Genomic DNA, 15,507 nt, shown 5'->3' with positions numbered 1-15,507 from the left:
TTTTTAAAAAGAAGGTAGGGCCAACAAGATGGCTCAGCATGATTAGACACTTGTGGTCAAGCCTCATGATTTGAGTTCTATACCTAAGATCCACATAGAGGAAGGAGTGAATCAACTCCCAAAAGTTGTCCTCTGACTTCCATAAACACACACACACACACACACACACACAATAAATGAAAAATATACTAAAAAAAAAACCTTATAGATAGCTCAGAAGTAGGATTATCAAATGTGCAGAACACCATATGACTGTAATCCTAGGACTTGGAAAGTGGAGGCAGGAGGATTCGGAGTTCAAGGCCAGACTCATCTGCATAGCAAGTTCAAGGCCACCCTGGGATATGTGAGACCCTGTCTCAAAATCAGTCATCCTGGGCTAGAGAGATGGCTCAGTGGTTAAGAACACTAGCTGTTCTTTCAGAAGACCCGTGCTTGAATCCCAGCACTCACATGGTGGCTAAAAACTGTTCATAACTCTAGTTCCAGGCTATCCAATGTCCTCTTCTGACCTCAGGCACTGCATGACATGGGTGCATGTACATATATGCAGGCATAACACATAAAATAAAAATTAAAGTCAAAATCAGTCAACCAATCAATCAAACAGAATTATCAGATTTAGGAAATAACACTGTATCCCAAATATACTAAAAAGTCGTCATTCACCTTGAACTCAAACTGACCTAGATGTCTTGTATTTGATTAGATATCTCTACTCAGCTTTGAGGTATGTGCCTTGGAGTTTCATTTCCCCTTGGCAAAGGAAGAATAGTTTCTCCCTTTTGTGATTTTTTTTATTATTATTGATTGGTTAGGCTTTTTTTTTTTTTTAAGACAGGGTCTCCCTGTACTCCAGCTGGCCTGTAGCTCACTATATAGACCAGACTAGCCTTGATCTCATAGAGAGCCACCTGTCTCTGCCTCCCAAGTGCTAAGATTAAAGGTATGGACCACCACACTGAGCCCCTTTTGTGTGTGGGGTTTTTGTTTGTTTGTTTGTTTGTTTTTTGTCTTTTTGAGACAGGGTCTCCCTGTAGCCCCAGCTGTCCTGGAACTCACTATGTAGACCAGGCTGGCCTTGAGCTCAGAGAGATCTGTCTGCCTCTGCCTCCTGAGTGCTGGGACCAAAGGTGTACGCCACCACGTCTGGCTCCTTTTGTGTTTTATAAAAAAATTTATTGTGGCTGGAGAGATGGCTCAGCAGTTAAGAACACTGACTGTTCTTGCAGAAGACCCGGGTTCAAATCCCAGCACCCACATGGCAGCTAATAACTGTCCCATAACTCCAGTCCCAGGGGATCCAACAGCATCTTCTGACCTCCACAGGCATTGCACGACACAGGTGTACTTACCTACATGCAGGGAATACACGCATACACATAAAAAAATGAATGTTTTTTAAAAAAAAATATTTATATATTTTGACCATCCCATGTCCCCTCCCCAGGTGTGTGCCACATGATATGTATGTACAGGTCAGAGGACAGCTTTCCAAGTTGGTTCTCTCCTTCCACCACATGGGTGCCAGGAATGAAACAGATTGTCAGGCTTGGTGGGAACTGCCTTAACCCACTTAGTCCCTTTGTCCCTTTTTGTTAAGCCAGAGAGAACACAATGAGAGTCATCAGAGATTAAAATCTCCTACATGCTTTATTGGACTTCAAAGAGTCTTATGAAATAACACAGAAAACCCATGTGAGGGTGCCCAGGGGGTTACAAGGCAGACTGTAGCCTAGCACCCTCCTAAGACCAGCCCCAGCTATACCCAACCCAGGCCCAAATTAGGATCTCAGGGTAAAGGCATGCCAGAATGGGGCAGAGGGGAAAATACCTTTACAGCCATAGCAAAAATAGGTAAAGGAGAGAGTTGTCTGGAAGATGGGAGGTGCTGGGGGAAAGTGGTCACACAGCAGCCTTCACATACATACACCATCTTCATTCACCACCCTTTCCCCAAACCACTTGTGTCCTTTTGAGCCTCTGGCCCAGGCTATGCAGTAAAAAATGGAGTCTGACAGAGGGAGGATGCTGTGCAGGCACTTGGGAAATTCAGATTTCTTTTTTCACTTTAAAACTGTCTTTTGATTCAAATACAACATCCTTGCCCAGGGCTCCACAAGAGCCCTGTGTCATGACTATGACTCCCATAGGCAGGAGAGCCAATTGTCCTGAGTCCCAGTAGTACTGATGCTTATGGAGCTTCAGGACAGCACCTCTTAAGAGACACACTCGTGCAATATAGGGGAGTGGGGGCAAGAGGAAGGCAGAAGTGGGCAAGATGAGAGAAATGGTAACTGCCTCATAGCCCACAGCTTTAGCATCTACATTCCTCCAGCTAAGAGAAGTCTCTCCATCATCACAACCTGACTTCTCTTAAAAATTCTGATGAGTTGTTCCCTGGGAGCTGGTTCCATTTCCTCCACAGACCTCTGGAAGCCCCAATGAGCTCCAGGATAAGATTCCCTCGAGCCCACCACACCTCCAAAGAACAGACCCTAAAGATTAGGCCCTTGGCCCAGTCTGGGCTAAACAGAACCACTGTTGGGTAAAATGACTAGATCTGAGGTACAGGTGTCAGAAGTTCCTCCTCCTAGCTTCCCCACAACTGCTAGGGAAGTTGGGAGTAGTGGGAGGGAGGAGCCTGAAAGCAGGAGACAGAAACAAAACCAAACCTCAAAATTGGAACAGCAGAGACAGAAGCTGAACTCCAAAAGTGGAGCTGGAAACTGAGGGAACGGCAACTAAGACATGCGCTGAAGTGGAAAGGGTGTGACAGCAGCAGCCCGTGGTTGGGAGGGTTGCAGGGCAGGGAGGCCATGGTGGTCAGTTAATAAATAATGATGATGGGCACAGAATGAGGAGGGCAGGTATGTACAGTGCCCAGGCCCTTGGGCCAACCCCTCCATGTCCCACTCTAGGGGCCAGATATCTTGAAGGGAGGGAAAGGCAGAAAACCCAGGGAAGAACAGGCTGTTTTAACACTGCCACCCCATTCTGTCTATTTCTTAAGAGGCTTCTTAAAGATTTTGAGGGGAAATTTCTTCCTGCCTGGGCTAGAGTCTGTCTCCTCACCAATAGAACCATTATCCTCCTCAGCTACAGCCTTCTTGCCAGCCAAGTGGGGAATGCGTGTGTTTCGGCTGCCCTGCAAGGCTCGGCTGTCCCCAACTGGAGATGGTGTGTCTGGGTCTGGGGAACTGGGGCTATGAGAATAAGAAGAATCCAAAGGTGGGGAGCCACCAGCTGGGCCTGAGGGGTTCAGCTCCATCAGGCTATGGGCCTTGTCTAGGCCATGGTTCAGCGCCATTATTGCCTTCTTGGCCAAGGCAGGGCTGTCAGGTAGTTTCTCCGCCAAAGATCCTGGATGGACCCCCTCAATCAGCCGATGGCTGCCATTGGAAGGCATGGCATTGAGAGCCTCATCTGCAGCACGGCCCATCTGAGGAGGCTTGGGGGCCACACGCTGGCGGTCACTCATGTGGAGGGAGGACTCCGAATCGGAATGGGTCAAATCCCTGCAAGATACAGGAGAGAGGAAGAAAGAGACATATACAATACAGGGAAATGGAAAGAGGGAGAAGAAAAAGGGGTGATGTGAGAGGGCAGAAAAGGAAGGAAAATGGAGACGGGTAGCAGAGACAAAAAGGATGAAGAGGCAGAGGAAAAGGAAAGAGGAATGAATAATGAAAGTTGAGTAAGCCATCAGTACAGGAGAAGAGAGGAAGGGGAACAGGAAATGGAGATAGATTGGAGAAGAAACAGAGGAGAGTTATGGAGGAAGAAAAGTGGGTAGACATATAAAGGATCAAAGGGAGAAAGGGAAAAGTGATTAGAGACAGACACAAAGAAACAAAAAACAAATGTCATTATATACCATCATAATCAGGCAAATAGCTTCATAATTCCCAGGCCCTATCCCTGCTGAGTACCAAGGTGCTATGTTGGTACAACCATAAGCTTTAATTCCACAGGTATCCCCCTCAACAAGATCTCTGCCTTCCCATAGCTAGCTAAGTTTCTTATGTCTCAATCCTAAGCTATCAGAAGCTACATGTTGCTCTGAGTCACTGTTTTCCATGTCTCCCCCGCACCCCCTACTTAACCCCATCACGCCTAGCATACATGCAGTCTGGGCCAGACCCAAGGAATAGGGCACATGCAGTCAATGGGCCTGACCCAGGCTAGGGAGACATTAGACCAGCGCTGCAAACAATCCCTCACTCAGTCCCAAAGACCAATATGTTGTCTCTTCCTATCTTCTCATGGGATTCATAGGAAGTCACAGAGATATACTGCAGAGTTCAAATCATAGTAGGAAGTATGAGGTCAATCTCAGAGCTCTGCTGACAGGGATAATGAAGGGAGGCATAAAAAGATAGGTTATTGGCCTTTAGGGAGCAGGGGTTGAGAAGAGCTCTGGACTCTTCTGTCTTAGACATCTAACTTTGCTGGACCTCAATTCTTGCCCAATTAAGCCAGTATGGATTCCATTATTTTATAAAATTGTATGGAGAACTAAAAATGTTAACAAAACATTTGGAAAATGTGCAGAGTATTACAGAAATGAAGGTGATGAAGCCAGCCAAGCTAGATGGCCAATGTGGGGGCCAATCACAAGAGGCTTTCTTTGCAGGGCTGAACTATGGGGCCCCTGCACACTGGACATATACAGCATGGCTAGTTCAGGAACTTGAAACCCTTTAAGGGACTAGCTATCCCTAGGAAGGTCATGAACTAATTCCAGATGCTACTGCTCCTGCCTCTGTGACAAAAGGATGAATAGTAGGGTCCCCTGTCAATGTTGATGCCCTCTTCAGCTTTCCCAGGTTCATGAGAACCCACAACAGAGGCAGAGGAGAGGGCCAAGGAAATATATAAACTTTTGAGTCAGGAAGCCAAAGAAAAAGAGACGAGTAGGAAAGGAAAGCAACACAGGAAAGAAGAAAGCTGAGGGTCAGCAGTTAGGAAGGGTACCAGCCTCCTGAAACAGGCAAAAGCAAAGGGTTGGTTCATAACTATTGTAGGTTTATTTTACTATTATTTTATTGGTCTTTTTGAGACAAGGTTCTCCCTGTAGCCCCAACTGGCCTGGAACTCACTATGTAGATCAGGCTGGCCTTGAACCCATAGAGATCCACCTGCTTCTGCCTCCCAGTGCTGGGATATTAAAGGTGTGTGCCACCACAACTGGCCTTACTGTAGGTTTACTTCTCAGGAAACAAGTAACTAAGCAGCCACTCCATAGGCCAATACATTCTAGGAGCTTGGGGGAAGGGACAGGAGAGAGCAATTTCGGCTCTAATTTCAATGCTACAAATACTGTTTCAGTCACAGTCTATTATTTATAAATATTCAGTGTCATGTTTGATTTCATATATACAACACTGGTCCTTGCTTCTATCTAAATGTATTTTTGCCAGGTATAATAGCGCATGCCTATAATCCAAGCACTTGGAATGTGAGGCATGAGAATTTCCCCATATCCAAAGCTAGTCTGGCTATATAGAAAGACCCTTTCTCACAAACAAAACAAAATAAACCTGGGTATCCTACTGTATGCCTATACTATCAACCATTGGGAAGTAGAGACAGGAGGATCAGGAGTCCAAGATCACACTTAGCCACATAGCTGATTTGAGGCCAGTCAGTGCTACATGAGATTCTATGTGAAACAAAACAAAACAAAAAACAATTTCCCACCACAACAATCTTCTCTGTACCCTGCCTTCTCCATACATATAGACCACTAAGCAATGTGTGATGAAGTTTTGAGGAACAACTACACATACACACTACACTGAATACAAGGGGACTCTTTAAGTTGAGGAAGTAAGGATCCTAGGAATTCCTACCTTCATAACACCAAGGAAAAGAGATCAAAGGGTTGTGACCTCCTTGCCTCACTCCTCCTGGCCCACAGACCCATTTGTTATTGATTCCTATCTTTCCATGCCTCTCTCATAAATTAAATGCTAAGAGTCCCAAAGAAAGATAAAGGAAAAAAGAAAAAAAAATGGGAGAAAGTCTAAGTAGATATAAGAGGGGAAAATCCCACTGAGGCAAGCTCACTTTCCCTCCCCGAAACTCTGAGACCTTTTGGGCCAGGGGTTATCCCTCCCCAGAGTCTGGGCTGCCTTGGCCTCCCATCCCAAGCTACTAACCTTACTAGAGAGCCTGTTTGCCTTTAGAGATGATCCTCTGGTGCATGGTGCAAAAGAAAATTAAGCAGTGAACAGGCCAGGTAGATGCAGATGCTACCCGCCCTTCCTCCCCACTGTCCTCGGCTTAGACCTTGGAGCATGAAATCACTGCAACCCACAGCTTTCCCAACCCAATCCAGTCCTCTCCATCTGTACTGGAAGGAGCACTCTTCCTTCCTAGGCTTCTAGATGAAAATGAGGATGAGAGTGAAAATGGGCAGCTCTGCAGAGTAATGATCCTAGTAAGGGCAGCCCCTTTGTGGAAGAGAAAGGATCAGCCACTTCAAGAATAATTATCCAGAGGCTCACAAGGCAGAGCTCGAGAGATGGGAAGCCAGAGTGAGGCAGAGCCAAAAGAAAGCAAGAGTCAGCAGGCTACAGCCCAGCAACTGGGACTGGGCCATGGTTATAACTTTAGAGATGAGCGATATTTCTAAACAGGGATCCTTTCTGAGGGTCCCCTAAGCTAATTGGACTCCAGGCAAGGTCAGGCTACTACCTGAGCCTTAGTCTAACATCTGGACATACTGGCAGGAAAAGTCACCGAGCTGCCAGAACAGGGCATGGAAAAAGCCTTTTCTTCTTCTTTTTTTTTTAATTGTTGTTTGTTTTATTGAGACAGGGTCCCCCTGTAGCCCCAGCTGGCACGGAACTCACTATATAAACAAGGCTGGCCTTGAACTCAGAGATCCGCCTGCCTCTACCTCCCAAGTGTTGGGACTAAAGGTATGCAGCACCACGCCCAGTGGGAGAGTCTTTTAATTGTTTTCTAGTTTATTTACTGAGACCTTGCAGAAGGACAAAAATGTTCTGAATGGAAAGCCCTGTTCAGCCTGTGCCCACCTCCTAATTACCTCTGGGACCTGGGGGGAATTACTTAATCTCTCAGAACCTTAACTTCTGCTCTAACAAATGAGCATTTTAATACCTGTTTAACTTTTATTGTCCCAAATCCCCAAGTCTCTTCTGTGCTGTACTCATTTAGTCATCAAGCTAGAACCCTCCATGTCATACCAGACTCTTCCCTTTATAACCTCTGTTGCCAGTTAGAAGTAACTCATCTTTCCATGCCAAGACCTCATTACTTCCCTGAGTGGTATGTTGTAGTGACTCCAAATTCCTTAGTTTCCTCCTCCTTTCCTGCATACAGGCCACTAACATGTTATTTCTAAAAGAGAAATGCTTCCCCCTTTTTTTTAGATTTATTTATTTTGTGTATACACATGCATGCACATGCTTGTGGCATGTATGTGGAGGTAAGAGGAAAGTTTTGGGGAGTCAGTTCTCTCCTTCCACCACGTGGGTTCTGAGGACTGAACTTGGGTCATCATTCTTGGTAGCAAGCACCTTTACCTGCTGAACCATCGTACTGGTCCTTCAAAATGGAAATATAACCAATTCACTTTCATTTAGAAACCCTTTTATGGTTCTCCATTTCTGAAAAGGTAAAGGCTAAATGCTTAGCCTTTCTGAGCTTTTCATCATTTTGGTCCCTTCTGCCCCTCTTTTCTCTCCAATATATATGCAATATTTTCATCATAAATAGGTAATATGTTCCATGCTTCTACACATAATGTTTACTTGAACTAGAATATTTATTCTTTTCTCAAATCACAGCATTTTACCACAAATGTTGCCGCTTTTGTATGAAGCATTCCACCCAGGTACACACTGTTAGTCAGTCTTCCTTCCTCAACACCCTATAGCACTTAACAAATTGTTCCGTAATTTATTCATTCAGTTAACTGTCCAGACTTCCCCAGACAAGACTATAGCTCATGATGGCTGGGATTGTATCTTAGCATCTACGACTCCACATGGCCAGAAGAATCTCACACAGAGTATATTTGTTGAAGGAATAAAGGAAACGGAACCCCCTCTCAGATAAGTGATCTAAAAGTGCACAGTTCAGGCAAAAGTGCTACAGGATCATGAGGGAAGAGGACTGTTACTCATTTTTAGAGTCAGAAAACCCCAAACAGCAAAGGGGAGAAAGGTATGGGAAATGAGGCTGACTTTAATTAAGGAGTCTCAGCGCTGGGAAAGGAAAGGACAAGGGAGATTCCCCCACCACACCCCCTAGAGGTGGTCATCAAGCAGCAGCCAGCAGGCAGAGGCCAAGGTAAAAGCAGTAGAAAGGGAAGGAGGGAAGGAAGAATGAGAAGAGAGACAGCTGATACCCCAAGCTCTCTGAATGCCCAGGCATCACAGTGGTGCTGTCAGAAGGGGGTGGGTCAGGGTAGGGATCCATCTGGAGGAAATAGGAAGTGCTGTGGTGATAATAAACAGGGTGAACATGGACGGTATTGATGGTGGTGGTGGTGGTGGTGGTGGTGGTGGTGGTGGTGGTGGTGGTGGTGGAAGAGCAGGAAGAAGCAGAGGCAGATGGAGGGCTGGTCCCGTAGCCTTCAGAACTGAAAGACTGTCCAGATGAAAGGCTGCGCATTCGCCGCAGAGATACCCGGCTTGTCAAGAAGTGGCCAGCCTCGCCCTCTACCAACCTCTGAGATCCCAGGCCATGCTGTGGCTCCGTCAGGCGCTGCCGGACACTGCTCTGCAGACTGGGGGCTGTAAGGAGAGTAAAGAGAATGTGAGGAAGGGCCAATCTCAGTTGGCCAGGCAAGCAGATACCCATAAAGATATAACTGCTAGAGACCTCTCTGGAGAAAGGGGTACCACCTCCCAGAAACCTCCCTCTAGGGGGACCTGAAAGGATGGGAAATTGGAAATGAGGTGCCCGGGTCAGTTTTAGTGATAACTTCAATGGAAGAAGACCTAAGGCCAATGCCACTATAAAGGGAGGTAGCAAGGCAGTTAGTGGGAGGAAACAGGCAGGGCAGTAGAGGAAAGGGAATTGGGGCAAGGTCCGGGAGAGCACTAAGAACCAGCCTTTTCAAAACAGCCAACCTCGGAAACTAATTTACAACTTAGACAAGGACTAATACACAAACATGTTCACTGGATCATTAATAATTGTACGAAAGTGAACATAAAGGTGGGGTAATAGGAAAATGAGAATACATCCACTTGCTGGGAAATGACAGATATTAATTAAAAGTGATGCTTATAAAAAGATTTTAATAACATGGAAAATATCTATTAAAATGCTCTGGAGCTGGGTGTGGTAGGACACAACTATAATCTCAGCATTTGCAGGCTAAAGTTGGAAGATCATGAGTTGGAAGCCAACTGTCTACAAAGTGAGCTGGAGGCTAGGCTGGGCTATATAGTGAGTGAAACCCTGTCTCAAAAAACAAAAACCAGCTGGACATGGTGGTGCACACCTTTAATCACAGCATTCAGGAGGCAGAAGCAGATGGATCTCTGTGAAATCAAGGTCAGCCCGGTCTACAGAGAGAGTTCCAGGCCTGCTGAGGAACTCTCAGAATTTGTAAAACTCTCAGAATTTTTGCAGGATTGTTCTGAGACTTTTAAGAAAGAATCTCCAAAATACCTTTACAGGTCATTGTAAATTAATGGTAGTGGTTATTATTATTTATCTACATTTTTAAGAGTAAAAGACTGAAAGAACAAGTATTTAGCTGTTGTGGAAAAACAGATGCCTTTTTATGCTACTATGTACCTGTTTTCTACTTTCCAAATTTCCTATAATAAGCATGTAAATAACAATATCCAGCTCCTGGATCAATGCTGCAAATCAAGCTCTTAGAAGATAATAACTACCATCCTCTGGGGGATAGCAGGTAACCTAGGAATGTGCCAGAGCAAGTCCTTGTGCTCAATCCCAGATCCACCTAAATAGAAGATGCTTTCTCCTTAGAAGTGAGAGAAAGGCAAAGATTGCAAGGGTGACAGAGCCTTGGAAGGATAACCCATGGAGGGAACACAATCCCATAGTGATAGAGAGTTAGGAGGCAGGGCTTCTGCAGCTGGTAGCTTTCAAGGCATAAAAGGGAGGCTAGCTGGGCGTGGTGGTGCACGCCATTAATCCCAGCACTCGGGAGGCAGAGGCAGGTAGATCCCTGTGAGTTCAAAAAAAAAAAAAAAAAAAGAAGAAGAAGCCCATAATAGGAAAGAGAAGGAGAGAGAAAGTAGAAACAGGGAGGAAAGGGAAGAAACATGAAAAAGAAAAAATGGGAGTTTTCTTTCCTTTCCTCTTTCCCTCCCAACCCAGTTGGAAGAAGGTTCCACCAGGACACTTGTATAGCTGGGTTGAAGGAAAAGGCCTAAGCCTCCATCACCATGAATGTTGTCTCCAGTCCTCAGCTGAGCAGGCTGATTCTTCTCACCCCCGAACCCTTTACAGAAGTTAGTAGGGACAGTGCTCAAGGGACGAAGGGAGCAGGCAGGGGTGTGAGGCAGGCAAGAGAAGGGGCCCAATGAATAGGAGTGTTGTTTTAGTCCCAAAAGTCGGAAAAACAAAAGCCCCAAAGGGGCTCCTCAAACCCGGGTATTTCCAGAGGGATTGATCATCCGAGCCGACGGATGTAGAGCAGAGAGAGCGGTCACTGAACCTACGCCCCATCAGCCAGGCAGCATCTAGGGTCAACAGCCAGGCCAAAAGGAGAAGAGAATCTGATTTATGAAGGGTTTTGGCCTGTTCATCATCTATGGAATATGGGAAGGGCTCGGGGAAGGGGATGAATAGGTCAGAGCCCCATTGCCAACAAGGGGAGCACAGGAGACTTTAGAACAGTAAGTTAGGATCCAACTTTGTCTGTTAGTGACCCAAATCTTGTTAGGCCTTTGACTAAAGACCTAACAGGATATCAGAAAGGCTTGACTAAGGACATATTACTACCAAGAAATTTGCAACAAGGCATGGTGGTACATGCCCATAATCCCAACCCTGGGTTTTAGCAGAGAGGTAGGAGGATCATTGTAAGTTGAAGCTAGTCTGATCTATATAGCAAGTTCCAGGCCTAGCCAGGGCAAAAGAATTGAGACACTGTCTCAAAAAAAAGAGAAAATTTACAAATAAATTTTGTCTGGAGTGGGAGTCCAGCCTGATTAAAGAATATGGCCTTTAGGGGAAGTAGGGGAAAGTATCTGGTCTCCTAAAAGTGAGCCACTAGATCAGCCTTGGCTTTCTGTCATTGTCTCTACACTGATAAGGTATGGGCCCACGACAACACCTTTACCATTACCTAAAATAACCTCCCATCCAAAGAAAAATTCAACTGTGGACCAGGAAAGGGAAAGTTACTACAGAATTTCTACAGAATGGTATCCCTTTCAGCTCTGCTCTCTTTAGCACCAGCACTCATCATCTTCGAGAAGGAAGAGGAAGGACTAGGACAGTGGATGACGAGGTCCGAGTTTGGGTGGAGAGGCAGACACACTTGTGCAGGAGTTCCCTCCTCGGCAAGAATGCCTTCCAGCCTGGAGACTTTAGGGCTAGATTACTTTAAAGGACTGATGCTATATGGAGTTCTTGTGCCTTGAAAGGCAGGGAGAAAGAGAAAGACATCATTCCATTCATCTGCTTTAGAAATTAGGGCTAAGAAACAAAGTGAAAATAAACAAACACAAATAGTCAAAATGCGTGCTATGTTTATACTGTAAATCAAAAAGAGACTTTTTTACAGGGTAGATGGCAGGGGGAAGAAGAAGGAGGACTAGACAGAAAAACAGACTGAAGAGAAACACACAACAGACAGAATGACAGAGAGGGCAAACAGCAAGGAAAAACCACCCAAATCAGGAGTTGACTGTTTCCCTCCTTATCTGCCCCCAAGGCTGTTAAAGCACAGCAGAAACAACAGATTTCTCATCTTGTACATCAAAGGCCACTTCTCTTGTCCCCACCAAAGAGGTCACCTACACTGCATGGACAAGGGTGACACAATCTCCTCATCCATGTCATCCACGTCATCAGTCATAATGAAGTGGGCAGGGTTAGGGCGCGTACTGCCCATCCAGCTGGGGTCTATGTTGAGGGCAGCCACCAGGGAGTGAATGCCAGGGTTGTTGACAATCTGGAAGCCACAAAGGATCTCAATCTGCTGCCACCGGTGCAGGCGCTCCCTCAGTGCCGCTGTCACCTCACTCAGTGCTTGCCTAAGGACAGATGAAAAAGAACTGCAGATATGGACTGTGTGGGAACCCCAATAAGAATCAGGTCACTTCTCAGAGGAATAAATTAGGGGGTTATGTATTAATAAAACCTACCATAAATTAATTAAGAGCAAGGTAGGAGCTGGATCAGACTCAGGCAGGAGACCTGAGTTGTCGCTCCATCATGAGGAAATGGAATTGGGGTTAAAGGCCTCACGCAACTTCAAATTCCAAAGGTGGTATGGGTGTTGCTGGAGTTGATACTTACTTAGCAGTTAGGATTTTATGATCCACATCATCCAGGGAAGAGCTATGGGCCACATGGAAGGTGCCAAAAAGTGTGTTTCTCTTCTTTTTTATCTTCTCAGCCTGCAAAGATGAGGCCCCCAGCTTAAAGAGAGCATGAAGTAGAGATTGGAAGAAGTGAGGAAGGCCTTCCTGAGGCTGGTTCCCCTCCTCCTAGCACAACTGAGGCTGCACAAGGAAAAGGAAGAGAAAGAGAAAGAGAGGAAGATAGCAGAATAAAGGAAACTACCCAACCCTGAGGAGGACCTCTGTTCCCATGGCACCTGGGGCTGGAAAGGCTTTCCCTCTACCTGCTTCTGCTGGCTTCATCATTCCCAGAAGGCAGGAGGGATTACCCTTTTACCATCAGTTCCTCCTCCAAAAGCTTTAAGACATTACCAGGAGCTGCCAGTGTATCTCTTCACACAGAGCGAGGGTTGGGATGAGGCAGAGAAGAGAAAGGGAAGGTAAAAAGGAAGAGGGAAGGGAAGAGAGGGAAGGGTAAAAGGAGACCCCAGAAGAGCACGTCTCACCCCCTCCTTGGCCACCAGCAGCTGCTTCTCGGCACTCTGCTTCTTGATGTTGTAGTATTGCACCTCTACCTCATGTGTCAGCTGCAGCCACTTCTGAAGGGCCTCTGGAGCATACCACGAGCTGTGTGATTCCAGCTCTTTCTCTGCTTTCCTCAAGGCCTCTCGAACCTATGAGGACATGAGGATGTGGGTCTGTTTGTTGATATTAACACCCTCTCCAATATCTCTGTATCATGCTTCACAATTCAGAGTCCATATCCACTTTACAACTCTTGCAACAAGCACATAAGCTCAGAGAAAAAAGGCAACCTACTAAAGATCACATCGTTAATAATGTCAAGAAGAACTCACATTGAGATATTTTGCTTCAGAACACTTTTCTATCACATCATCTGACTCTCCTGGTCATACAGCCACTCTCAGAAAGCTTTCCTGATCTCTTCAGGAATGGGTCAGCTGGAAAATCATCTTACTGAGAGGTGGGGTCTATGTAAGGGCCTCAAGGCATTACAATGTGGCAGTGGGTTAAAGATAGGCTCTCACTATGTAGCCCAAGCTAATCCTGAACTCACAGAGATCAGCCTATCTTTGCCTTTTGGGTGCTGGCACCCAGCTCTTCAATTTTTGTTCTAAATTAAGATTTGAAAGGGTCTTGGAAAACCCATAGAGGTCAGGAAACTAGTAAGGGTCATGGGAGAAGGCTTCGTAGGGAGAGAGATAAAATATAGAATAATAATGATGATAATGGGGAATAATGAGGTAGGAAGGGTTAAATGGGATGGGAAATGAGAAGGCAAGGAAGAGGAGGGAGTATAGGAAGGGATAACTAACACTAATTGCTTAGAAAAAGTCATATGGAAACCTACCACTGTAAAAGCTTCTTAGAGTATATAATTATACAATATAAAAAGAGAGAAAATGAGTTACCTTATAATGGGGACATTGCCCCTACCACACACTATAGGCTAGCAAAGAAAAAGTTCAGTGCCAGGAATGGATTCTTCCTTTGAAGCTGTCAACAAAGGGTCTCACAGAGCCTCAAACAATACCTGGCCATTGCTCCTCCTCTTGGTTACTAAAGTGGTTTGAATGAGACTCTCTCCTACAGGCTCCAAGTATTTGGATGTTTTGTCCCCTGATGGTGGTGCTATTTTGGAAGGTCTGGCCTTGCTGGAGGAAGTGTGTCATTGGGAGTAGGCTCAGAGAGTTCTTAAGCCTTGACAGATTTCTAGTCACTCTCATCTTCCCGTGCCTGCTTGAAGATGTGACTGTTCCTCTGGCCACCTCTTGCCACCACGCCTGACTCTAATCCCTTTTATAAGTTCCCCTGGTCATGGTGTTTTATCACAGCAACAGAAAACTAATACAGAACCAGGAGTGGGATGTTGGTTGTAAAGAACCTGACCATGTGGGTTTTGGGAGGAATATGGAGGACTTTGGAAGTTTGGCCTAGAAAAGCATTTAAATGCTATTTGCAGAACTTAACAGGCCATTCTAGTAGGAGCCTGGAAGAAAATAGTGCTGAGAGCAAAGCAGTTCCAGAGGGAAATCAGGACTTAGGCAGAAACTGTAATGTTCTGGCAAAGAGTCTGGCTGCTGCCCACAGCCTAAGAGCTTGCTTGAGAACTTGAAAAGCAATGGACTAATTTCTTTGGCAGAGGAAATTTCAAGGCAGCCTAACTAAAAATGGTGTTATGGCTATTAATGGTGACTATTTTGCAGATCTACAGTGAAAAAGAACAAGTGGGACAGAAAGAAATACAAAATGTACAGTTTGGATTGAAAAAGAACACCAGGAAGACTAAAGTTGAAGGCAAGGCATGTGCTGAAGGAGTGACTCTCTTTGATTAGGAGATTAAAGTCTTTAAGCAGAAGCCTAGAGATTTATATTTAAAGAATGAAAAGAAGCAAGACCACACCTAGCTAAGCCTCCAACTTGTGAAAGGAAAATGTTGGAGGGGTTCTCTACTCCTAGAAAACCACAACAGAAAAAAGCTGAGAACGTGGATGAAGTGGGGGGTGGGAGAGGCAATCTCAGTCTGGCAGCCAAACTTGGCAATGTTAAGAGGTGCTGGCTTTAGAGGTAGGAAAGATGCAAGAGTGAAGGGATCTTCCTCCAAGGTTTCAGAGAGCCTTTGAGGCCAGGCAACATGCAGCAGGGGTGTTTCTGCATAAAGAAGGCCCTGATAGGCCATTGCATAAAACTGTGAAGGTGAAGCCTGGTTGGCAGTAGAGAACCAAAGAAGATATTCTAGATTCCAGAGCCGTGAGACATCTACCACGGAGCACTGCATACAGGTAGTGGTACCAACCCAAGACAAAGATATATGTTGCATGTAGCTGGAGGAGTTGAGCAATCTAAGCCATTTGAAAGTAAAGTCCCAGAAGTTGGAGATGGAACTACTGGATTTGGTGTTTGCCCTGCTGGTTTTTGGTCTTGTTTTGGTCAGGTATTTCCTCAGTATGCC

General features: G+C 45.5%; 1 protein-coding gene across 5 annotated transcripts in view; it reads right to left on the bottom strand.

Annotated features, from left to right (window-relative positions):
• Positions 1–1,629: 1,629 nt before the first annotated feature.
• Positions 1,630–15,507, bottom strand: part of Stim1 (stromal interaction molecule 1) — a 241,258-nt gene continuing 227,380 nt past the window's right edge. For 2 of the 5 annotated variants that reach the window (XM_008854105.3, XM_029556660.1), the window contains exons 8-13: positions 13,040–13,207; positions 12,490–12,590; positions 11,989–12,224; positions 10,611–10,703; positions 8,705–8,771; positions 1,635–3,518 (exon numbers count right to left, since the gene is read on the bottom strand). In XM_008854105.3, coding sequence (XP_008852327.1) covers positions 3,002–3,518; positions 8,705–8,771; positions 10,611–10,703; positions 11,989–12,224; positions 12,490–12,590; positions 13,040–13,207 — 1,182 coding nt within the window. In that variant the 3' untranslated portion in view covers positions 1,635–3,001. Of the gene's footprint in view, positions 3,519–6,164; positions 6,202–8,704; positions 8,772–10,610; positions 10,704–11,988; positions 12,225–12,489; positions 12,591–13,039; positions 13,208–15,507 lie in introns of all 5 variants that reach the window. The other 3 variants (XM_029556661.1, XM_008854107.2, XM_008854106.2) reach the window with 3 other exon arrangements.

Source organism: Nannospalax galili, unplaced genomic scaffold (assembly GCF_000622305.1).
Source record: "Nannospalax galili isolate Female #2095 unplaced genomic scaffold, S.galili_v1.0 scaffold1387, whole genome shotgun sequence".
NCBI lineage: Eukaryota > Metazoa > Chordata > Mammalia > Rodentia > Spalacidae > Nannospalax > Nannospalax galili.
Note: the sequence above shows the minus strand (reverse complement) of the source record. Positions and strands in the feature narration are given on the sequence as shown.